The 26,644-nt window shown below is 39.1% G+C and overlaps 1 protein-coding gene across 1 annotated transcript in view; it reads left to right on the top strand.

Moving 5' to 3' along the window:
- Positions 1 to 1,462: 1,462 nt before the first annotated feature.
- LOC134002438 (protein disulfide-isomerase TMX3-like) overlaps positions 1,463 to 26,644 on the top strand; it is a 36,046-nt gene continuing 10,864 nt past the window's right edge. Inside the window, 13 exon segments of the mRNA XM_062441780.1 lie at positions 1,463 to 1,499; positions 1,778 to 1,835; positions 2,467 to 2,506; positions 6,320 to 6,443; positions 6,862 to 6,907; positions 8,832 to 8,912; positions 9,388 to 9,487; positions 9,712 to 9,789; positions 10,493 to 10,559; positions 16,383 to 16,481; positions 19,290 to 19,347; positions 19,570 to 19,623; positions 23,400 to 23,456. Coding sequence (XP_062297764.1) covers positions 1,466 to 1,499; positions 1,778 to 1,835; positions 2,467 to 2,506; positions 6,320 to 6,443; positions 6,862 to 6,907; positions 8,832 to 8,912; positions 9,388 to 9,487; positions 9,712 to 9,789; positions 10,493 to 10,559; positions 16,383 to 16,481; positions 19,290 to 19,347; positions 19,570 to 19,623; positions 23,400 to 23,456 — 896 coding nt within the window. The 5' untranslated portion in view covers positions 1,463 to 1,465.

The following is a 26,644-nucleotide window of genomic DNA, read 5'->3' as shown; positions in this document are numbered from 1 at the left end:
CTGTGCTTTTATTTTCTTGACTTAATCTAACAGTAGAGATGATTTGTTTTTCCCATGTAAAGCATTTCATAACTCTGGTTTGAATGCTGCTATATGAATAAAGTTGATTATTATCATTATCATTTTTCTTATTACTATGTATAATTAGTACTGCTGATTATACTAATGCACTTTTACTTGAGTAATAGTTTGAAAGCAGGATTTTTAGTAGTTATAAAGATTGTTCTTTATTGTAGTATTGTTTTTTACTGAAGAAGCTGTTACCCATTGTATTTATCTTAGAGTGCCATCTTGTGGTGAGTACTGGTAGTCAACATCAGTATCAATATATCCTAATAAAATACACTTAAATACAGACTCATATTTAATAAAAAACATTTGATTAGACTGCAAAAAATGTGACTAAATAAACAAATTTAATTCACTATTATTGTTTATATTATTTTATTTGTTCAGCACATTTAGCAATCTCCAACAAAATTGAAGATGTCAGAATATGTAAAATAAGAACCAGTCAATGAAGTTTGACAGAAACAAAAAAATAATGCTTCTGTTTTTTTCTCAAACTTTATTTGACCTTATGATACAAATCCTAGTTGGGGCAAACACACATTAAACAACAACAAGGCTACAACAACCATAAACAAAAACGAATAAATGATAAATAGGTACATACATCAAATATAATTATATGTATTCAGGAGGCAATAGATGTACTTTCCATTTAAGATTAAATTAATAACTAAAAGTATCATAAATCATTTGCATATTACTGATTTGACATATTACAACCCTGATTGACACTCCTTGTGGTAACATCTGTTTTGTATAATCTAAAAATAACAGTAGACCTTTCTGCTCCTTATTTCAATAAGAGACTATTTTTATTCCACATGTCACCATCTACTGGAATCATTTTGTCAGTGATATTTATGGCAGACTGTTTGACTGTTACTGCATAAATATCTCATCACTAATAAGATGAAGGAGTTGTTTTCAGTAGCAAATAATAATAAATCAATGAATTCACTTTATACGGACTTGAAGCTCATATTTTTAATTTCTTTTACAAGAACATATTTGTTTTATTATATTTTATTTTATTCATATTAATTAAGAACATGATGCTTTTATTTTATTTTATTTTTTACAAGAACACGATGCTTTTATTTTATGTTATTTATATTATTTTATTTTTTACAGGAACATGATGCTTTTATTTTTATTTTTTTACAAAAACGTGATGTTTTTATTTAATTTATTTTATTATTTTATTATTTTATTATTTTATTATTTTATTATTTTATTATTTTATTATTTTATTATTTTTAAAATATATTATATTATTTATTTATTTTTTTGACGCTGTTGTCAGTGCCCTGAGGGAGCCTGCGTAAACACGCGCATGCGCAAAAGCCACCGTTTTAGCCGCTGTACTTCCTGCTTGCTGTGTCCACTCGGAGCGATGGCAGAAGTGAAGGCTTCCCTGATCTGTGGAGGTACGTTTCACGTTTAATTCCACATTTATCCAACACTAGACTACACCGAGCGACTTCAACATCTGTCTGGTTGATCTCTAAAGCTGCTGTTTGTCAAACTGTGGAGCAAAATTAGCGCACAGTGAGCTGAGACTGAGGCTTAGCTGGTGATGCTTCAGTCATGAGGTTTCAGGCTACAGGGCTGAAGAAGAAAAAGAAGAAGAGAGACTGTTAGCCTCTTGTTTATATTCTGATTACACGCTGTTATGTCTGATTTCATGTCTCCTTATCGTTTGCAGTTGTAGCTGCTTTCCTCAGCTCAGCGGTGCTTGCATTTGTTGAGGATCTAGATGACACGTAAGTGATGCACACTTCAGCTTCAGTGTTTCAGCTTCACACATTATAACAGCAGCTCATATAATGCAACTTCCTGCGTGAACAACACTCTTCATGTGAATGCAAATCATGGTTTAATTCAGTGTATTTCCTGCTGCAGTAAAATGATGATGATGGTGCTCTTTTTTATTAAGTTGTATATGATCCTATAATAAGAGAGAAGGGACAGTGTGACTCAAAGCATAGGACTGATGTTAAAAACCATAAAAAAGATGGGGGTAGTCTTGATTTCATACCAGGTTTCTGGTAGCAAGGTGTCTTTAATTGGATGCCTGTGGTGGGAAGTCTATTGGGACTTTGTCTCTTGTGTCTGTGAGAACATCTAATTTGTAATTAGGGACTTATTCATGCAACTTCTTACACATTCTAGTCTATTTTTTCCTCTTATTCTCATAGCTGAATCAGTAATTGTTCTTCTATCTGCTGTGTTTTTCCTTCTTTTTTGTATTTTCATTGCTTTAACAGTGTGTTATGAACGTCTTTTTCTTCTTATATAAGTTAAGTTTATGTGATAAATCTCTTTAGGCTCAGTTCAGAGTATTTTCTTTGCTGTAAATCAAAACTATCATTCATTCTTTTTCTCTTTTGATAGATTTAAAGACACCAGAGTGAGCGATGTCTGGCTGGTTGATGTAAGTTTGATATCACACGCACACACACACACACACACACACACACACACACACACACACACACACACACACGCTCTCTCTCAGGAGGTGCAGCGGGTTGCCCATTAATCCCTGACTCTGCATGTCAGAGTTGTCCTTGGGCAAGATACTGAACCCTAAATTGGTCCCGATGGTTGTGCCAGCAACCTGCGTGTTATTGGCTGCCTTCGGTGTGAGAGAGCAGCAGAGACATTGAAAAATGCTGGAATAATAGTGCTATATATATATGCTGACATTTGCACCCATTTACACTTTTACTTACGTCACTTTTTGGGACATTATAGAGACTTACCCCAACTATAACCAGTTCTAGCCTAAACTGAACCTTAACTTCAACCACTGACCCAAAAATCTGCTTTTTCCAAACTGGTGACACTATTTTGTCTCCATTTGGACGAGCTGTCCCCAATTAACAATTCTTTAGTCTCAAATCTGTCCCTGAAAGTCGCTTATCACAGACAGACAGTGACACACACACACACACACACACACACACACACACACACACACACACACACACACGCTCACTAAAACCAGTCTGGGTCCATTCAGCAATGCTTCACTCCGTGTCGAGCACACTACCGCTCAGCTCATCCCTTACGGAAGTTGCAGCAGTCAGGGTGGGATGAAGGAGGGCGGGGGCCGCAGCGGGTACGCAGACTGTCCTCTGTGTTTGTGATTAGTCGATGAGAAGTCATGCATGCGGGGCAAAGCCGGGGGGCTCGGAGGGGTTTATATCAGAGTTTGTGTCTAGGCCCTATATAAGCCAAAGTTGCTTTCATTACAGTTTGGGTTGCAGAAGTGAATCCTGACGCTGCGGAGTTTCAGCACGGTGATAACAGATGTCACTTTTTCACATACACAAAGGATTACGCACAACAAGCAAGCGGTGATAGTGGAAAACTTCATTCGCACAGTTGGAATTTGAACTAATTTGAGAAAAATTTGTTGTGAGATGAAGAAATTCTGCTCAACCAGCTAAACTGTATTTGACACGAATTGCTGCCATTTACTTATAACTTCAGAGCATCGATTTTTATATTACGATGAATCATATATCTTTGTGTAATGTGAACTGTCATCCAATTCTGCAGCACTACAAAGCTGCTTAGTTTAATTATTGGGTTTTCTGACAAATAACTGTTAAATGTAATTTGTTTTGGCTCGATTTCACTGCGCTTATCTAGCTCATTTCTAGCCACAGCGGGCAGCTGTTTGCAGCGAAAACACTCTGATAAGTGAAATGTGTGCTTCCTGCTCAGCTCCGAACAGCAGACAGACAGACAAATATAAAGCATTAGCAGCTAAAGAGTTGTTAAAGACCAAACTAGGCCTGTCACATTTGACTTGTCGTACAATAATTTAAATATCAACATCATCGTATCAACCTTTATCATTTTTTTAACTCAATATTGCCACACTTCACATTAGCAGCTAAGTGGCTATTCATGTTACATTGGCTAAGTGAGTAGTCTCCTCCGTTCCTCACTGGAGACTGCAGAAGCGAGCGGCATCGCTTATATGGAATTAAAGGTAAATAACTCTGTCCTGGCTCATAATCGTCAAAATAGTCTGTTTTTACAGAAGCGTAGCGCCCACTCTCCAATCCCGGATAAAATTATCTTCAAATCACAATAATATCGTTTATCGCGATTATTTCTGAGACAATATATCGTCCAATAAAAGTAGTTATCATGACAGCTCTACACTAATCCAGAGTTAAAGAAGAAGGTGAATTTAACTCCAACTGAACGCTAATGTTGATCAGTGTCTGGTGTGTGTTTAAGTTGTTTGCTAGGTTACATAATACCTTCATTGTCTCCGTTGGGAGAAGTTTGTCTTGGGAATTTGAGAGAACACAGCGGCACCCAACCTCTCCATATACACACACAATATATCTGTTTACATATACAATAAAACCACAGTTGACATGCAGTATTACACAGAACATACCCACCAAGAAGATTACGCAATGCCCTATGCATTGTGAAAAGCCATGACTTTCACTCCCCCCCCCCCCCCCCCCCCCCCCCCCCCACACACACACACACACACACACCAAAAATAGACGATATATCTTTATATATTCATAAAATCTTTATAAGTTGATGATATAGAAAGGCTGCATGTCTTTTTTGTCCCCAAGTTACGTAAACTTAAAACAATAAATTCAGCTTTAAACTCTGTGGTTAGCTATTTGTTGTTATTTTTTGATAGGTAGCAAAGGTGGAAGTTGATGAAAATGTTGTAATCATGTTGGGTGTAACCTCTACAGGCTGCTAAGGAGGGTTTAAAACTCCTAATAGTAACAATAATTGTAATAATAATGAACTAATAATGGATTAAATGTATAGGATAGAGGTTGATTGACTAAAGAAATGTCCATTATTGTTAGACTGCATTGGTTTTGCAGGCTCAAAGTACATTTCTTGTTTTCCTTTTGCTATTATTACAAGTTCAGTAGCAGAAAACTTTCCCCTTCCAGACAAGCTTAAGATAAAATAGTCCTTCATGTGCTACTAATTAGCAGTAGTTCATTCAAATTAACTTGGCTATCGCTGTTGTTGTTGGATTATTCACATGTGTTGTCCATTGCGGTGTAATCGTATTGCACACAAACACACACACACACACACACACACACACACAAAATCCCATCCCGAGGTCATACACAATATCAAGTAGAATTACAAAGTAGTGGCAACAAACAAAGCTCTCAACACCCCACGGTCATATACACAAAAAAAGGGCCAGGCCAGTCATTTAAATCCATTTCACTAGACGCTTACAGCAATAAAGGACAACAGCCATATATTTCATGTGGTTGGTGTCGTTTTAGAAAGTCATGGTGTCAAATGAGGTGAAAGTAAGTTTGCTCAGTGTTTGTATTGTTCTCCGTCTAAATGGAAATACACAATGAAAAACAAGACTTTTAGATATTTTGCTTGTTGGTTTGTTTGAAAATGAACCCTGGCATAAACACAAGAAGTTCAACACAGAAAAGAGACATTTGTGTTTAATTGTAATCCTCATGTTTATTCATGATGTATGCGTCAGTGATGTTTTACTGTGTCCATGTGGTTTAGTCAAAGTTAAAGGGGTTAAAATGTGAAAATAAACGTATGAATAACTTGCACACATTCTTTTCTTGTGGCCCCAGCATCAAATTTCTGCTTTTAATCCATTTTCAGAGAATATATTAGAGGATTATGGCAAAAATGTCTAAGTGGTGTAACCATAAAAACTTTATACCAAATAATTCAACTTGCTTAAAAACGCTGAATTCTCAATAAAACACCATATCAACTAGTTTAGCATGATCTTACATTATAACTTTTATATTAAATAAAGGTAATGGAATACAATTGTTCTAAATATTACATTTCATCTGGGGAATCATGGAGATCAGGAAACATTTACAATTGTTTTAAATAAAGTCATTATTAGTATAAGTCCACTTAAATACACTGTAGGTGGATAACATATTTAATATTCATCATTTTTTTTGTGGTTACACCATTTGACATTTTCAGGAGCATTCAGTCTTACTTTTGGTTAAAGAAATGGTGCAAATGTCATTTCAAATGACATAAAACCAACAAAAATACAAAATGTACATTTTAACAAACCTGATGCTGCTTTTAAATCTATTTTTTAACATTTTTGAATTGCTCATCTTGCCAACCCTTATTTATCACTGACCGATATGAAATGAAGCATTTAGTAAAGACCAAATGATGATAAGATTATTGAACCTCTCCTCCTCATTTTCAGTTCTATGCCCCGTGGTGCGGCTACTGTAAAAAACTAGAACCAGTATGGCATGATGTGGGAGCTGAGCTGAGGAGCTCCGGGTCGCCGGTCCGTGTGGGAAAGATGGATGCCACCGCGTACTCCGGTGAGTAAACAGTGAAGCACTTCAGCGTCTTCCCTCTGAGCTCGTCATGTCCCCCAGGTGATCGTTTTACGAGCTAGAGACGACGACTCAACTTAATTGACCGTGTTGTACAACAACATCATGATGCACTATATTTACCAAACAATGTCAAAGCACATGTTGGTTATTGTCACATTATCATGATATTGCAGTAGTGGTGATATTTGTATTCTGATTACTCTGTGACACTTTTATAAATACAATATCAATATAACAGTCTGAAACCTTATTCTCATATTCCACATTTTCTGGAATCGGTCTTGTTCTCCTGTTGACTCCAAGCTTCTTTATTCATCTAATCATGCATGTTCTGGACCTATTTATTGATATTACATTCTGACATTTGCATGAGTTGATATATTTATTTTCTTTGTCGCAGGAATGGCATCAGAGTTCGGTGTTCGTGGTTACCCTACGATAAAACTGTAAGTGCCACTATTAAGATTTCAACACTGTATGTCAAACGTGTGTTTTCTGTGTTTTAGACTTGTGGTTTTATCTAGTTTCATTTATATGTTTTGTTTAAACCATGTTGTTGAATTTAACTTGCTTTACTTGTTTTATTGTGTATTGTGTAAATGTAAAGCCATCATTTTCAGCTTTGTGGATGAGTTATTGTGATTCTACCACAGTCTCTCCACACATCTACTAACTATTTGCTGGGATTCAAAACTTAAATGATGTGTAATCACATTTAAAGTATCTTTTTTTTTTTTTGTGCAAATTGTTGTAATTTTCTTTACCACTGTGCAGCTTTGTGTGAGCTTAGAGAAATACAAATGAGATTAAAGAAGCTCATTGAATTTCCTATGGACACACACCATCTTAAATAATCCTTGAATCAGCAATTTTAAACTTCTTTTTTTTAAAGTATTGTATTAAATTGTGCTGTTATGTTAAGCGTATTCACTAAAGACTGGATTGCGTTATCATCAGGATGTTTTTGCCCTTGAGGTTCGGCCCTTTTGGGATGCCCTCAGATGACTGATTCAGGAGGGAATTAAGTGTTGTTGCTGCTTCCTGAAGGCATAACAGGAGCATAAGAATGATAAACTATGTTCACACCCTCTAAATTTTAATTCTATTACGGTGCAGCACTCTTAAATCCTCTTAATTATACACACGCTGTGATACATTTGGTGTTTGAAATCAGGAATCTTTCGCTATAAAATTAGATGTTTTGACTTTTTGACTGCGTGATAAACTATTTAAACTGATATTCCCCATGTACCTCATTACACTTTTTTCTTGAAGTGCAAGTGACATTTTTTTCATATGTAATTAATGAATTTAGGTATACACCATCTGCTCGAAAGCAGAACTCACGTTGACTTGAGAGAAATGACGATCCTAAGACGGCACGAGTTTCCTCCATAAATTTGAAACCGAATCATTTATCTGCACTCTGCCGTAATGGGCGCCCCGTTTAGTTTCATCAAGATCATTTGGGAAAAACTGCCACAGGATCTCGGCAGGGTTCATAACATTAAACCAAGAAAGTGATGAAAGATCCATCGTGGAGCACGAGATACCTCCCCTGGTGACAGAAGGAGGCTTGATTTAGAGTTGCGTCCCCCCCCTGAGTTCATTAAACCCTGTAGGCTGATGCAACCTTAGCAATCCTTAATGCACTCGTTTGTTGTAGAAGTTGAAATCCAGTCAGTTTCCTTGGCTGGCACTCAATTAGTGACAGTGTTTTTTAAAATGTTTTCTTACATTGGAGGTGTTGTGACTTAATAGAAGTTGACTGTTGAAGGAGTTTTCCCAGATGGATTTACAGTTTCATCTTAGAGGGAAAAGATTGTCATTATTGAGCACTGACTTTAAATTTGTCTGTTGGAGGCTAAAGTGATGCTTCAATTAACGATTATTTTAATTTCCAGTTCATCTATTAATTGTTCAGTCTATGCAATTTAAACAAAATGTCTGTAATTAGTCTTGTTTTTGTCCGACCTACAGTCTAAAGCACATAGATATTCAGTTAAGAGACGAAAATCCTCAAAATTAAGAAGCTGGAACCAGCCAGTATTCACCATTTCTGCTTAATTAAACAACTGAAACAATCAGTCAACTCAGTCGCTGATTAATTTTCTGTTGATTGACTCATTAATTAAGTTTTTCAGCTCTAAACTCGGGCATTTAACAGATTAATTTGAGCTCCTCTAATATTTTCTTGCATTGAATTAAGTTTTTCAGGCAATGGATCGTCTCGCAATTTATTTCCATTTCATCTTCTTTCGCGTGAATGTTTCAATCTTCTGAATTAGCAGCACAAAACAATGATTGCTCATATATTAAAATGATTTTTCAGCTTTTCACTCCAGCTTTGTTTCTATCTCTTCTTCTCAGGTTAAAGGGTGATCTGGCCTATAATTACAAGGGACCAAGGACAAAAGATGATATTGTGGAGTTTGCCAACAGGGTGGCAGGGTAAGTCACAGCCTCAACTCTTCAAAAGGAATAAAAAATAAAAAGGATGCATACTCCTCTTATTTCACAGGAACACATGCTATACTAATAAGAACCATCCAAGCATGCTTATCTGAGCAGGCCATATTTGTTTCATAGCCCAGTGCATTTCTGCCTCTGATGCTCTAGTTTAAGCCACTGTATCAACTGAGCCTGACAGATTTTCTCCTCCTTGAGGGAAATCAAGCTAGATCCGTGACAGAGGGGTTGATCAAAAGCTTGGCTCTGACGTTGCCACGGCTGCAAGTTGCCGAATCCCCACTGGGTGGAGCTACCAGCACACAAATCATGGAAGAAAAATATAAAACCTTATATATCTTATATAAGTTTGTTTTGTTGTGTTTTGTTATTTTTTGTGCTATGTAAGATTTTATTTTAAATCATCTAAAGAGATAAATCATCTCTATGGGGGTTTCTTTTCTCTTCCTCTCTCCAGACCGGCTGTCCGGGCGCTTCCCAGCAAGCAGATGTTTGAGCACATGATGAAACGCCATGATGTGCTTTTTGTGTATATCGGCGGGGAGTCTCCCCTCAAAGTGAGAACCATTCATGTCACCCAGACGTGAATGAAGAAGCCATTACTGTTTTATTCTTCTCTTCAGAGCTAAAACACTAAAATCACACATTGATTGACTGATAGAAGCAGTTTTTTTTTAACAAGAATAGGCTGTGTGTAATACCCTCTAGTGACAGTCTTTACAACTGTTCAATTTATTGAAGGCTGTTGCATAAACGCTGAAATACCCTTTTGCCATTGCAGGAGAAGTACAATGATGTCGCCTCCGAGCTCATTGTCTACACCTATTTCTTCTCGGCTTCAGAGGAAGTCTTGCCAGAGGTAACTCTTTGAATAGGCATCCTTTTGAGTCTTTTAAAAGCATTAAGTAATGAATAAAAATCACTTTGTGTGTGTGTGTGGGGGCGGCTGTGGCTCAGGAAGTATAAAAGTAGGAAGATTGGCGGTTCGATCCCCTGCATGTGGAAATGTCCTTGAGCAAAATACTGAAACCCAAATTGCTCCCAAAGGCTGTGCCACTGGTGTGATAGTGTGTGTGTGTGTGTGTGTGTGGCGATGATTAGAAACTCCTCCTGATGGGCAGGTTGACACCTTGCATGGCAGCCTGAGCCATCAGCATGTGCGTGAATGATGACATGCAGTGTAAAGCGCTGTGAGAGGTCGGAAGAATAGAAAGGCGTTATATAAATTCAGTTTTCATATTTCTGTAATGATATCACTGATACTCTGCAGTATTTTGCATCCAGTTTTGACCCTTGTTAGTTTTCTTGATTATTCTAGTTTGTCTATAATTACATTTCATTATTATAGTTGGTTCATATTCACGCAAATGCAGATAACATGCTTGAATGTTGTATTTTCAGTATGCAAAAATAAATGTATCACATTTTCCTGCATTGCCCCGCTGCCAACAGTCTTGTCTCATATTTATTATGTGTGCATACTGTGCATTCAGAGAGTAAAGGATGATTTCTGGAACTTGGTTTTAAATGAAGTATTTCTTGTGTTGTTTTTTGTTTACCAGTCAGTAACTTTGCCAGAGCTTCCTGCGGTTGTAGTCTTTAAGGATGGAGCCTTCTTTACCTATGATGGTGAGTACTGTCTTCATGTTCTGTTGCCGGGGGGGGGGGGGATTTCCTCTCTTAGTCTGGCATGAAAATGAGATTTGGAGGGCAGTGGGGTGCCATGTTGTCGACTGTTCTTTTTTTGTCTGTTCCCTTTTCCTCTCCTCCTCTCCTGTAATCCTTGTAACTGGAGCTCTGTTCCTCTAGTTTTCCCGTTGCTGCTGCTGTTCTTTCATCTTCCTCGCCACAATGAGTTATGGGGTGCCTGGCCCATCATAAAGCACCCTGGGCTCTGCCCACTATTGTGTGTGCGGTAAGGCCAGTGATGTTATGGCGGTTTGTCTCTGGGCGGACACACATAGCAGGCCAGGGTGGATGAACTGGCTCATGTGGGCGTGAGATACCACAGTTTATGCCAAAGAAACCAATGCAGAGCTGGTACTGTATATACAGTCGCTCAAAGCCAAGAGTTGAATCACTGAAGCAGCCGTCAAGTCTGAGCAAAAAAATTATACTTGACATAAGAGGTTTAGAAGAGCTGCTTTTTTTCTTTTTGCACAGTTTGAAGCAGTTTACCGCAGTAATGTAAGTTCACCGCATTCCTCCATGATTTCTTGGATTTTGCTGCTGCTGTCGGCGTCTGCTGGGAGGCGGAAGCGGAAGGGTAGAGCATCGAGACAGAGCGCTAACACAAACGGGCCCCAGAAGTAGCTGTTGGGGAGGTTTGGTGCACGGTGTAGCGCCCGGAGTACAAAATTCACCTCTGCCTGCGTCTGATACTTAACGTCCATCTGCTCCACCTGGTCATTATGGAAAGGGGGCTTCCGGCACCAGAACTGCAACAGTAGGGGCTCGCCACAGAAGATGCTGATAGCAAAAACTCCACTCTCTGCAGAGTCCTCCAAGACCCTGATACAGAGGATGTGGTGAATGTCTAACATTGCCATGGTGACAGCCTATTAAGCTTGTCAAGGACTAAGAAGGGGAGCAGCACGGCAAACTGACGCTGTTGTGTCCTTCTCCACGTGGCAAATGTCTCTTTTCCCTTTCAACCCTCAAAAAAAATGTAGAAGAAAAGCATTTTTTAAATCATCCAGTACATAGGGTTAAAACTTAATGTTAAATAATTAGACTGCAAGCTCGTTAAGCACTTACCTAAAATGACAGCAAAAAATAACTTTCTCCAATTTTTCACCAGAGTTTTCCTTGTCTTTTCACCACTTGTAGTCTTCAGCATTAGGTTTCTGTCCAGCTGTGCAATGTGTTGTGTTTCTCAGAGGACTGGTGTCACTGAATATCCGCTGAAAAGATGCTGACTCTGAAGACAAATAAGGCTGATGCATCTTATGTGGCTCACTATGACACTCACAGTGCATGATAAACTTTTTATCTGATTTCATTTGACTGAACTTGAGAGACGTATTTGCATAGGCACCGCGTGACACTGTTTTATGACAGACTGTGGCGCTTGTTTAAATGTGTCAGACGTGCAGCGTTTATATGGATATGTATAAAGCACATATTCTTCTTTTTTATGATGATCTGTATTATTTTTATATACAAGCTGCAGAGGCTGGCATTGATCCCAGAATACACAAGCAACCTTTAGCATCTTCTTCCCTTTTTTTGTATGTATTGTTTTGAAAATGCGGATTCAAAATACTGATATTCGCTGCATGTTTAATGTTCTCACTCCTCTACCTGTTGTGTTTTTTAAGAAGCATGGATGCCACAGAGTAAAACCGCTTTGTGTAAATGATATTTGACATACTGTTGTTGAGTTTTGATTGGTTTAGTGCGCATCACAAACCGCCGGCATAGTCATCCATATTTAATTACTAAAATCTTCAGTTTCATAGCCTACTGCTACAAAGCTCAAGCACAATTTATACAGGACTGCACTGTTATTGTGCTTCAAGAGGCTGGTTTTGATCAGTGTGTGTGTGTAATGAAAGCTGGAGGACCTCATGTTGGTTGTGAAGAAACATAATTAAGATGTATGTGTTGTACATTCACTCAACAAGATGGTTGTTTCAAACATGTTTTGAGTGTTGATACACAGTAGTTAATGCACAGAGCTCAGCATAAGGCTTTCTGTTAATCTCTTTCAGTGGTTTATGGCTTGGCCTTGACACTCCTTGTATGGAGCCAGCTGTTGGGCAGAATTATTTTGCATATGTTTAGTGGGAGCACTTAACTGACAGGCTGATTAACTGTCCATGAATGCAGTGTCACAGGATGCGATCACACATCTGAATGTGATAACACAGCAATGACGTTTTCTCATGGCATACATGTACGGCGTTCAACGTTTATTTCAATCGGCAAAGACGATGAGGTCAGTGTCGGTGACGGTGAAGAAAAGTACAATAACTGGTAGGAAGTGTTTATCATATCACCCACAAACTCAATATCCTCCCTGTCTCATAATCCACATGTGTTGTTAGTTATTCATGTTGAACATCTGGCCCATTTCAAATTGGATTACAAGACACGGCAACCAGGAGGGGGCACAGTTTCACAATGCTATAATGTTCACACCAAATAATTTTCAGTTACTCTCTCAGTAATTATCTAGAACTACAACTGAATGATATTAATTAACACTATATTGCATTTAATAGCAATATTGTATAAGAAAATGTTGGCGAAAAGGCTTTAAATTTAGGGCTAATGTTAGCTGGTTAGCTACTAGCCAGCAAGGTTGCGTACTAACAGTTAGCTGATGTTTTTACTGATAATATTTATCTAGAGTAGAAATCTATATATTTCATAAATAGCAAGAAAATTAATCAGAAAATCTTTAAAAGGCTTTAAACTCAGGGCTAATGTTAGCTGGTATAGCTACTAGCTAGCATCATTAGGTACTTAAGAAAGCTTACTAACAGTTAGCTGCTGTTTTTACTGATAATATTTATCTTTGACTATGTAGAAATCTATATATTTCATAAATAGCAAGAAAATGAATAAGAAAATCTTTAAAAGGCTTTAAACTCAGGGCTAATGTTAGCTGGTATAGCTACTAGCCAACATCATTAGGTACTTAAGAAAGCTTACTAACAGTTAGCTACTCTTTTTACTCATACTATTTATATTTGACTATGTAGAAATCTATATATTTCATAAATAGCAAGAAAATGAATAAGAAAATCTTTAAAAGGCTTTAAACTCAGGGCTAATGTTAGCTGGTATAGCTACTAGCCAGCATCATTAGGTACTTAAGAAAGCTTACGAACAGTTAGCTACTGTTTTTACTGACATTATTTATATCTTCACTCTTTGTAAAAACCTCTTTATATTCATTTGTAAGATGAGGATCTTTTTTTATGCTGAAAATGAGTTTTGACATGATTTAGCTATAAATAAGGACAAGCTAACACTGATGGTAATTACTTGTGTGCTTTAGTTAAAAACAATGATACTAAAGTCACTTTCAATGAGGAAATTCTGAAGCTCTAAGTAATTTACCGATTCATTAAAGTCATTAAAGTTTTTATAGTGAGCGTGAGCTGAGATTACTTATTCATACCTCACACTGCAGTTAACACAACCACCATTTCTAAAGAGTCTGCACGACTTTATCAGCCACGGCTAAGTGGCTGTAACTCTGCTGCTACTATTTGTTCTTTCTGGCTGGAAGGAAGCAAATAAGGCATGGTGCATGGTCACAAAATCAATGCCTCTTTATCTTACTAAACAAAGTTTTGTGCTGTTTCCAGTAAAAAGGTCAAAGAAAACAAAAGGGGAACTCAGTGAGATGGAACAGTGAGAAATCATACTGTCCAGTTTCAGCACTGGAGGGGTAAAATAGAAGATCTAAGCTGGCCATATAAAGATCTTAGTTAAATTACATACAATGCCGTTTTCCATGTCATGCTTGCTTGCATTTTATAATCTTAAATGTAAGTTTTGGCTTACTCCTTAATGCCAGCAGCCCACAGTTCTTTACGCTCAGCAGACTGACAAATGTTTTCCTTATTAAAAAATGCCTCGCCAAGCCCAGAGTTGTAAATCAAACATCGCCTGACCAACATCCTAATAATTAGTTCATGCCAATTAAATATTTTTGTTGTCAGCCTGTTTTTGTCTGCAGCTGGTTCCAGGACGACCAGCCAAAGCATTTCCACCATTAAATCGGAATGTTACTGATCTTTCTCCTTCAATAAAAAGCATTGATCTATTCATCCTCCGCCACCTTCTGTGTGTTTCACCCTGTTCCTCCTGCTCCTCTCTCCTCTTCTCTGCTGCTCCTTTTTGGTTTTTTGTTTCTTATGCTATCTGCATTGTCATGGAGGTCCTCTACGCCATTAACCTTCCTCCTTGAAAAATGTGTCAGAGCTGCATCCTCCCTCCACTCAAAAAGCCCTGACACTGGATCATTCTCTCTCCACCCACTGTCTGTTTTCATTCCCCCTCCTGCCCCTCATCTTTCTCTCTCTTGTCTCCCGCTGTGTGAACTCGGGGTTGACAGGCTCCTGTAGGGCAGTATGGAGATTGTGAGGCTGGCGCTCAGAAAGAGAGCAGCTCTAATTTGTTTCAAGGTGAAGCCAGTTCAGTCAGTGTAAGGGTTCATCAGCCTGTATAATCCCAGTATGGGGGCCTTCATCTCTCTCTCTCGCTCTCTCTCTCGCTTCTGGGAGTAGAGTCGGGGCAGCTGCATGCTGTCTGTAAAGCCAGAACATCTGTGGAAAGAACTCTCTGGAATGTCTGCAGGATTGACTGACTCAGCAGATTTAACAACAAGCCCCGCTCTTGCCTTTTGCACAGCTTCGACAGCTACGAAGCATTGCATTAAGGCCGTTTTGATGTTAATACTAGCTATAACCTTGGGGTTTTAAAATCGTGTTCTAGGTTTTGGGTTGTCATGTTCGGTATTATACTCGCAGCTCCTCGGGGGGGGCCCGCAGCTTAAGAACCATGTAAAAGTCATCAGTGTTCTTGTAATTACTGTAATGGTAGCAGAAAGGTTATGGTAACTTATTAACATGTCATAATGAGGTCCCAGCTACGTTTGACATCAATTATGAGCATCCCGTAGCCTCTCTCAGCCGGAGAAAACAGTTTTGTGTAATCAGCCTTGCTACACCCTATTTATACCCCAAGGAACAGACTCTGGTTCCCGTTTTCATGTTGCCTCCAGATGTTAGGGTAGCAACAACATGTGGCTCACATTCAGGAAACAATCCTTTATTTTACTTTTTTTCCCTTTAATTTATTGCACTAGTTTTTGTTTTTTTTCTCCTCCTGATGCATCTGTTGAATTATGCATCCCCTCCCAAATGTGAAAAAGAGTGTGCCAAAAGTGAGTCTAGAAAATGAATGTATATATGGAGATTAGTTTGCAAACCAAATGTGTTTTTTTTAAGACAGATGGCTGTGAAAATTAGGTCAGGTGAACCAACATCACAGCAAAAAAAAAAAAAAAAAAACCATTAAAATGAAAGTATAAAACGAGCCTCGACTGGACCGATGTTCTTTTCATTTATCTCTTGAAAAACCATGTACCTAACTTGCCTTTTGATTGCTTAGGTCTGCATTGATTCCAAAACTGCTCAACGTGACTCGCAGTCCATTTGCCTTTTCAGACCCCAAAATAGCTACTTAACCCAGAGGCGGCCCTCTTTCAAAACCGTTTCTGATCACTGTTCAACTGACTGCTGTCTATGAATGCTCGGCTTGGGCTCCATTATGTGTTCCCTAGAGAGAAAACAGCTAGTAAACACTTTGATCTTTTTACAATCCAGCCATCAATACACTGTTCGGCTTCGCTTTTAATATAGACAAGTGCTGTGCTGAATGTCGATAGGCTTTTTTTGTGAGTGCTTATAAGATTTTGTCTCTGTGTTGCAGAGTATGAGGATGGCAGTTTGTCATCGTGGGTGAACAAGGAGCGCTTCCAAGGATACCTTCAGATTGATGGCTTTACGCTATATGAGCTAGGAGAAACAGGTGCAGTATGCATAAAAATATGTCATTGTCCAATGTCCCATGACATCTGTGATGTATGTTCTTGACTCCAACATGGCATGTTCCACTTTTTTTTGTGAAGTTTTTCTTGTGTTATTACTCTCCAAAATCCCCGTAATCATTACTCACATAGATAACTGATTGATAGTAGTAGTCATATGATGTGTTGTGACATGTTGTGCAGCTCTATTTTATCATTTCAAAGGTGAGATTTATTGTTTTTGTGTCTATTTTTTTTAAGGTTTAGAATAATCTAACCAAATCTAAAATGTTGAGGGTTTAGCCATTACACACATAACTTAACCCAGACCTACCTCCTTCACACTAAAAGCCCTCATACTTAGCATACCACCCACAAATATCCAATCTACCACATGGTGACTTTATAATTAATAATCAGACATTTTAGTGCTTCACTCATCAAGAGTCCCCTTGTAAAAAGATCAGCCTTAATTGCGTATTGGAGCTATAATCGAAAAGACTGTCATTGTGTCTAGATTTAGACCATGTTGCTCTACTTGCTTCTATCTACGTTCACTCTTTGTCTAACATGAAATTTAAGCTTGAGAGTGAAATACAAACTGCCTCTTAAACAGCAGCAAAGTGATGCTCTGATGCTGTCTCATATTAGATTCAGTGTTTTACACTGTTTACGTGCAGTTTACTGAGATCAGTGATGCTCGGCGGTCGGATGCTGCTCACATTTGTTGCTGCTTAAAGTCTTAGTCTTTCTCTCGTAGTTCCACACGTAGAATAAAGGGTCTTAATTGGATAAACACTGTGTGACTGATTAAAGATGGGTGCATTCTGTGGCTTCAGTCTGTAACTTTAAAATAATAGATCTCAGTATATGTGCAAAAGCAGTATAAAACTTGCAAGCCTTGTCTCTTAAGGCTAAAGTTATTTGCGTTTGGGTTGGCGGAAAGATATTTTATGCTCTAACGGCACATATCGTAAGTCACTCTGACACTAAACTTGGTATTTATGTCCAATTACTAGTGTAACCGAACTAGACTCACACTGTCTTTTAGATCTGTTTATGAATCGAAACCTTTAAGGATAGCAGCACAGACAAAGGAAATAATTTGTAGCGTATTGAAGACAATACAAAGTATTTTTTGCACGTCTTCTAGGAAGAATGGTGTGTACCAGTTATTAGATGGATGCCTTTTTAAATGAGATTACTTCACGTCTAGATGAGGAATGCGAGTGATAATAGCTCCCTCTTCCTCTCTTTAAGCTTTTACCAGAGGAATTTGAAACTTGAAGACCTTGAGACCATTATGAGCAGTCAGAAATACACTCTACGGTTAAAAAAAATGTATTGCTTTGTTGATGATTAGCAAGTTTTTCCAACTTATCCTGAGCTTGACATGTTGGGCGGATCTTTGCTCTCTGTCTTTGTTAAATAAATGAATACAGAGCGTCTTAATTGCGCATCACGGTAATCATGTCATAATGACTGAAGAGCTTGAATTATCCTCTCAGTTTGGAGGAAAAAAAGCTGCAGAAAACAACACACATCAGACTAGTTTTTGTTTAAGTGTTGCTCCAGTTTCATCTGTGGGTCAGAAATAACACCTTAAATTCACACAGGGAGACTTGGTGCCAGAGGGAAGTAGGCCGAGAAATTGGTGAAGATCTCTTAATGAGTTTTTGGCCAGTTGCGCTCCAGGAAGTCTATCCACTTGTTAATAATAAAGAGGCTCTCAAAAGGAAGTGTTGAATTAATAACAACACATGGATTACAATGAAAATAATATGCAAATGAGCAATCAGACAGTCCCTAATGATGACACTGCAAGACGGTCTTTGGTTGTGACATTTCTTTCAGTAGTGTCAACACGCCATTTAGCTGAGAGGATATATGATACCACAGGTTAAATATTGAAGTAATACAGTGGCTTTATTCTTTCTGACACTGATGAATCATGCAGTTACTCTTCTTATTCTATGACTGTATTAAATTCAGCTATAAAAGCACTAGATTCTGTGAACCTAATTAGGTGCTACAAGACTGCACGGTGTTAATTATGCACATTTTCACTGGCTGCAATCCCATGAAGATGTAATGCAGAAAAAAGCACAAAATAAACCACGCATTTACTATTTTTTTTAAACCATATTCCTTAATTTCTCTACAGCCATAAAGCTATGCAGTCAAAGTTAATATAGAAATGACATGTTGAGGTACATGTGATGTATATTCTGATATTAGCATTGGATCCTTAAGACCTCAATATATTTAAGAGCAGCTTTTGTGGCTTAACCATCTCTCTCTTCCATAATTTATATCAAAAAATATATTTGTAAATAAAATAGCTTTCTGTCCATCACTTTTACATAACCTCCACCTTGCTTTCATTACCACTACCACCGCCATTGACCAGCAGGGGGCAGGCTGGCACTCTCATCAAAACAAGGGGGTTTATAGCCTCAAACCATACAAGTCTGAATAACAGACCTTTTAAGTTGTGTAACAGTCTTTTTAAGTAGACCTATTTGTCATGTCGTGGGTTCGGGTGTTTGAATGGCACTGAAATAGCTCCTCAACCAGAGAGTGACCACTTGTTTCCTGTTCAACCAAGTACAAAAGCCTAAGCTATCTTAATGTTTGAGTGATGAATGAATAAAACGCTTCTAGGTGCCTCTCCGTTCTTTTCTCCCAATGAGAGGTGATGCGTCTCTTCCAGAGCCTCTTATCTCCCTGCCATTGTCTTCCCGCCCTCTTTCTCTTTTTGTGTGTGTGTGTGTGTGATTGTGATTTGTAATCCCTGTCTGACACCTCAGGCAAATTGGTGGCGATTGCAGTCATCGATGAGAAGGACCCCACAGAGGAGAGTGGCAGGTACAAAGAACACTGAAATTAAAAAGCACAGCTCTATATAAATTACTGCAATACACTCCCACTGTTACCACAATGCGTGTGCTTAAGTGCACAGCTTTCAAATAAAGATAAGACTTGCTGTTATTGTTTGGGTCTTCCCACAAATTGCAGGCATTGGCTAAAAAAAAAAAAGGTTATGCTTCAACTCATGTGGTATTTCACTGTCTTCTCATTTGCTTTTAGATTAAAGACCTTGATTCAGAGGGTGGCAAAGGAATACAGAGAGCATTTTAACAGGTAAGGCACGGATTGACGATGAGGTCAAAGATGAATATCCAATTTATACATTTATTCTGGTATGGTGCACTCGCCGGGGAACGCTGTCTGTCTATTCACATGCGAGTTTATGCCTTTGTAAGGGGCATGTCTGTTTTTTGTTGAGGTTCAGTAGAAAGGTAATTATGCAAAATGTCAGCTTCCAAATATAGGTGTTCTTTTCAGCTGTCAGTCAAAAGCTCAGCTCCGCTTGTATTAATGCATAATTTTCCTGTTTTCTCCGACTGCAATTGTGCAATAACAACTGGAGATGGGATGTTTATGTTACGCGCTGCCTTGTTCGACCTGTTCTGTAGCTGGGGAGGAACCAATTTAATAAGGCTCAGGGTACACAAAGAAATGAGCCTAAAAATGTGCGTTTTTCATTACGGCATCGCTGTTCTTGCTGCTATCGGGCAGTAAAAGTTGGAAGGAGAGGAAGACGGAGATGATGCAAGCACAGAGACACCCAGATGTTTAAGATTAGGCTCCTGAATCTGGTTCTATATGTGTGCTGCAGGAAGATATAGCAAATATAGTAGGTAGGTCATGCTTCAGCTTGAGGACCCAGGTTAAAGCTCCCGTGTCTGCAAACATGTGCTCAGCTGAAGTGGCTTGAATTCAAATCAGCTCAGGTCGCTGTTCTGCAGCTGACCCTTATCTCTTAGCGTCCCTTGTGGGGTTGCATGCGACAAGAGGGATTTCCTCACGAAGATTAAAAAATAAATCACACTTGCATTATTATGTTTTAAGTTCTGTACTATTCCCCATCGTTGACCATGTTGCTACATCAGATAAATTCCTGCTTTTGAATGAAGAGATGTATCTCATACCGCCATGATCAAAGTGTTTCTCACTCTTCAGGCGTTCCCATTAGGACTGATTGAATTACACAGATCCCTATCATCAATTAGACTACTGCTTAGACTATCTGCCACACTATCCAGTGGTGTTTTTGAAGACTTCAGAGTTTGAGATCCCCGCTGAGATCAGAGCTGCCTGCAGTGTTCTGGCATACATAAACGGCACTTGTAATTACAAGGCGTTCGAGTGTCGCCCCCGGTGGTGGGAGGAGGCACTGTATAGAGTCGATAGATTATAAGGGAATGACAGACATTTGAGCGAGCTGACACCGTTTGATGCAGTAAATGTCGCAGTATTCAGCTCACCCACCATTTGTAGCTTTTTGACAGAACAATGAATGCAAATCACAGATCTGAGAGGGAGCTAGTGCGTGTGTGGTTTGGGGGAAAAATGGCACATATGCCTACGTTTGCGCAAACTGTACTTGTGGGAAAGTCTCAATTTGTCAGTTGGGGTGGGTGTGTGTCGTGTTGAAATTCTGCACTAGTCATTTTGTTATGGTTTTGGGAAGTCTATGGGAACCTTTTTGAAAAACTGAAACCTTTGACCCAGGAGTTCCTGGAACTGGACTCCTTAGGCTCCCAACAGTTTCTCTTTCATGTTGTAAGGCATTTCAGAAGACCTTACATCTGCCTTTAATCAGTATTCACAATAACAATGGATCAGATGCTTATGTGTAATGGGAAAGGTTTTGCTTGTAGTGACAAACACAAAAGGAATTATTATCCGCCTCTGCAGCTAATCGTTTTGGTTTTCCGGTTCGCAACTCTACTGTTTTGGTTAAGTCTCGCCGCAAGCAGGCAGCTGTTTCCAGTGAAAAATCTTCGAGAAAACCTCCACTGTAAGCTACATGACCAGCACCCAAAAACCAGACAGACTAAGCTAATGACCTGCTAGTGAACATAATGGAAAATTTAGCAGCTAAAGACGTCAGGTGTTGGTTGAGAGTAAAACAGAGCTAAAAGCAGAGTCAATATTAGACTTATATTTATAAGATTATTTTTGCTCCACGCCTACTGGATGTGTGAATAAGGTAACTGTTGCTGTTGCTAATATTTTTCACCATGACAACTTTGTAAGGTTAGACTTTTAGTGCTTCCCTCAGACGGGCCAAAATAAATCCACTGAATTTGAATTAGGAAATTTTGGCATCCCCATAGCACAAGACGTATAAGTAATTTAAGCCCATACTACACCCACCCACATACCCCCCCCCCCCCCCCCCCCCCTAACAGATCCACCCTGGTGGACGCTTAAGATGAATGGACTGAAACTGAAAGAAATACAGACTTTGCCATTTCTCACTAGAAACACAAGCTTATGCCATCAGAATAAGTTATGAGATGCTGTAGTCACATAAAAGTCCCACACAAAGTGATTTTAGGCTGGGTGATCTTAATATTGCATGTGCTGATCTCTGATTTATAGCCTGTCCAGGATGCATATGTGGGTTTGTAAAACAGTCTCTCACACACACACACACACACACCGAAAAAAGACACCGTATATTTTAATGAGAGCTGAGAGAGAGCGAGCTGAAAGTCGACTCACGACGAGGGTCATAATATTTTCTCGTGGAAGACTCTTCTGTGTTATAAACTCATAATTTCACAATGGCCGACAATGCATTTCAGAACGATGACTTTAGTTACAGAGAAGGCAAATAAAACATCACTCTTCTTTCCATGAGCCATTGTGGATTACAACCAATAATATTAATAAATATCCACCCAAGTTAAACAAATAACTAAATCCCTTATTCATTTCCAGAGGGGAAAAAGTGTAAGTGAATGGCAAAAAAAAAGAAGAAAAATCCCTTCCTCCGAATCTGACAGTATTTTTCCTGGGAAAAGTTGTTGAGCACTCTTGCATTCAGTTTGCTTCTCAGTCCATCAGTCAGCCCTCTTGGCCACCTTGCTCAGTGGTCCAGCCAAGAAGTGTCAACGGGAGCGGGAAGATAGACTTAGCTGGAAATAGACCTCTAAATATTTGAAGTCAGCAAAGTTCTGATAATAAAAACCCCAAAAAACAGCTAAAGGAATTCTATTTCCAAATCACACATCTTGTGGGTTTCACTTCATATCTACATACTTCCCCCGTTCCCTTAAGAAATATGTCTCGGACATCTGGATCCTCTCTTTTTTTCCCCTCTCAACTTTGGCTGCTTCATAACTCACAGTGCTGCAGGATTCAGGACTGAAGTCAGCGGACTTTGCAATGAGCTTTATTCCCCGTCTGGCCCACTTTTGTCAGCAAGATTATCACTTACCCAGACAGATTTTTATATTACATTCACAGGATTTATTATATTGTTCAGACTCTTCATAATCATGTCATTGATATAAGCACAGACGGTATTGTTAAGCACCCAGGGGACAAACGTACCAGATTTAGGTATGATTCAATATAAATATAGTCTATATGTAGAGGCTCCCATAATCAGTCATTCAGTAGGAGTCAGTGGCTTCCCCGGACTTGTGCAACCCCCTTTCCGAGTCTACCTACAATACACTCTGCTCAGACACAGTGCAGCACAATGAAATACAAATTGAATTCCTCCTCCTGCCTTATCATTTAGATAAATCACCTGAATCTTCCTCTGTGGTGGAAAAGGAGACGGCAGAGGACGGAGCTTTGGGGACTCTCCTTTTTTTCTGCTGCAGTCACACAAATGATCCCAGTTTTTCCCAACAGCTAGAACTAGAACTAGAAACATGTATTTCCATTCAGTGTGGTTTCATATTTGTGTGTGCTATTGTGTAGAATGGTTTGCGTCCCAGTTTGTGTTAGTGTTATTCTACTGAGACGGGAAAACATGGAGGGTTTTTTTTATTTTTATTGATGCACTATTTATCTTTCTCATGCCAATAATTTGTCTTGTGTTGTATATACAGAGACTTCCAGTTTGGCCACATGGATGGGAACGACTACATAAACAGCCTCATCATGGGGTGAGTGTCTTATCCAGCCTTCCTCTCTCTCTCTCTTCTCATGTCATCTCTCTCTCTCTCTCTCTCTCTCTCTCTCTCTCTCTCTCTCTCTCTCTCTCTCTCTCTCTCTCTCTCTCTCTCTCTCTCTCTGCCTCATGTTATCTTCTGTCAGCTACTTATCCAGGTCTCGACTGACTTGTAATGCCAGTCTCTGCCATTAAAGACGCTTTTCTGGTGGAGAGGTAAATTACACAAGACGGACTGTCATCTCATTTTTTTTTGTGCTCACGGCAATTTTAACCACCAGTCGTATAGATTAAAACAGAAAAGGTGCACAAGCCTGCACCAATCTGCTTGTGTGATGGCAGCATAGTGAGAGGGAATATGTGAGGAATGTGCGGATAAACCGATGCGTGGATTAAATCTATAGAGGTGCGTTTTTAATGGCTTGTCAAAGAGCAGCGCTAATGATGCAGCGAGCCCTGCTGCAGTAGCCTTGCGTCCAGGCTGAGGCCAACTGTTGTGATGTCATGCTCGGAGAGGCCCTGCAACTGACATCCCACACTTTTAATTAGACAGAACCCCACTAGTGTAACAGGCCAGCAGGACTGTAGCAGTTGGCGTGCCTGTTTTCTACCCTCCGATTTACAGTATATCTAATTATGTGAGTGTTTGTATAATTTTTGTGTGTGTGTATGGGTGAGAATCTACGTGCTTAATAGACCTCCGCAGGATGTTATTTTAATTTGAGCAAGTTATTGTTTGTATGAGGGAGATTATAGCAAACATGGCCTCCTAATTCCCGTGTAATTAAAAGTGTGTCAGTGAGTACAGTAGAAGTATTGGAAATACGACTATATTAAACAAACCGACTCCCATTGCACGGCTGAAATTAGACAGGTGGAGTGTATATTCAAGGATAAAAGAGATGATTAGCCACCCTAATTTTGTATTAGCACATACAATATGCATTTCGTCAGGTTTTACGGGGCTGAATTTGGCCGCTCTAGCACAGGATTAATTGCCCTCCTTTGAGGAATGAAATCCTGGCCTGTCAATGTCCACTAAACCTCTCCCTTAGGAGTGCCATGGAAATAAATCTGATGGCTTTTTATCCCTCTTTCTGTCATCACAGTGATTACAGTGTTCTGGCAGCAGTCTGTTTGGCGTAAGGCCGCCCCTGTTTTCACCAGAGACACATAGACACAGAATCATGAATACATAGATACAGTACACACACACACACACACATACACACACACACACACACACAACATAAGCACCACTCAAGTCAGAGGCTGTCTCTGCCTCTGTTTAAACACAGGCTTATCACTAAACCCCCTTATATTGAATTTATTGTGGGCTCTGAAACACTTCGATGTGAGGTGACTGAAAAGTCCGTCAGTGAAGGTAAGATTTGTAATCATAGCACGTGAACGACATGTAAAATCATAAACACCTTGATTTAAGTCTCAGCTCATACATGAAGTGAAGGTCATAAACTGCTATGTGTCTATCCTTTTTTTAACTTTGAAATATCCAGGATTATTTTTGAAAAAGAGGTTTAAACCAGTTTCATCCGTATTTTTAAGTCCACTCACTTAAGTATGTTATATTAACTGTCACTGATATCGTAATTTGCTTCTCTCAGCAATAATAACTCAGTCAATGTAAAAAAAAAAAGTTAAAAAAATAAGTAAAAGGTTATACTATAAACCGTAAACTGTACCTTTAAAGCCCAGTTTTCACCTGGATTATACATAAAAAAATTTAAAATCAAAATTTAAAATTATTTTTTAAAGATAATGTTAAAGATCCCTTCCAGACAAAGGTGTAATTGCCATGTTAAAATCCTTGAAATAACAGCTATTTCTTCTCGCAGAATCTATAAATATGCAAATATATTTCATTTCAGAAGTTTTGAGACATGATTGAGACCATGAACTCTTTAGGAAAGTTTTTACTGAGATAATAAATCAAGTGAGAAGTCAGGTCATCTTCTTATAGACTATACTTATTTTTTGCAACTGGTGGAGTCGCCCCCTTCTGGCCATTAGTAATAATGCAGGCTTGAAGCATTTCTGCGTTGGCTTCCAACCAATGGTGTAACTTCATCACTCAGTCAGTCAGTCAGAGACTTTCACTGTTGTGGTCCAGCCAATAAAAAAAAACCCACACAAGAAACCCGCAGAAATCTTCCATTTTTGGTCGAGGAAAGAAAATGAAATGTGTGTTTTGTAAAATGTGAGTTTCCTGCCAGTTCTAATTGCATAGCGTACAGTATAGAAGCTTTCATTATGGGCGGCAAACCCCCAGTAGCCTCCACTCACAGAGGTGAATAGGCTAATCCATATTTATTTTAAATGGGTGCCATCTGTTGAGTAGGCTGCATATCAGATGGAATACGCACGCATCCATAATGTGTGTGTGTGTGTGTGTGTGTGTGTGATTGGAGATCTCATCTGGACGGAGTAGCAACGCGTTGATGACTCTACCGCATGGGCATGTGTGTGTTTGCACTCCTGATCTCAGCTGGGTGGTGGATTGGGACAGTGATGGATACGTGAGAGCCTGTGTGCAATTTGTTGCCAGGTTGAGTAACACTGCAGGGATGTGAGGTGGCAGCGTCGTGATGGACTGTGTGTGTGTGTGTGTCTAAGCAGTAGGAGACCTTATCTAAGCCAGGCTTTGGTGTTGTGTGAGACATGTGAAAGAGGGATTGCTTGTTTATATGACCTTGTTCGTTATCCAACTGAGTTTCGTAATTCCTCAGCTGATTTGTCTATACACGATGGCTCGAGAGTGTGCGGTTTGTACGTCTTTCAGTCTCTGTGTTTTCTGCTGAAACAAAGCATCTAAGATCACCGGCTCGCTCCACTTCTTTATATACGTTCTTATATGTGTCAGCATGGAGTTACTTTCCTCTGAACTCCACGCGATTCACTTGTCAGCCATAATTTGTAAAGGTCTCTTTAACTGTGACCGGCACAGCCCCATAAAGCCCCTGAGTTGCACACAGTTTGCATAAAAGATAGAAGAAATGCCGCTCTGAAATAGGCCAAGCTGCATCGCCTTTTTCCTTCTTTAACAAAAAAAAAAAAAAAATCCTCTTTGAAAGAATGCCCATGGGAAAAGTTAGGTTGCTCTCAGTACAAAAGGTTTGTTTATCTCACTGCTGCATGCTCTGTGTAACAGTTTGTTCTTTAAGA

Source organism: Scomber scombrus, chromosome 20 (assembly GCF_963691925.1).
Source record: "Scomber scombrus chromosome 20, fScoSco1.1, whole genome shotgun sequence".
Lineage (NCBI taxonomy): Eukaryota > Metazoa > Chordata > Actinopteri > Scombriformes > Scombridae > Scomber > Scomber scombrus.
The sequence above is the reverse complement of the archived record's forward strand: the minus strand, read 5'-3'. Positions and strand labels throughout refer to the sequence as shown.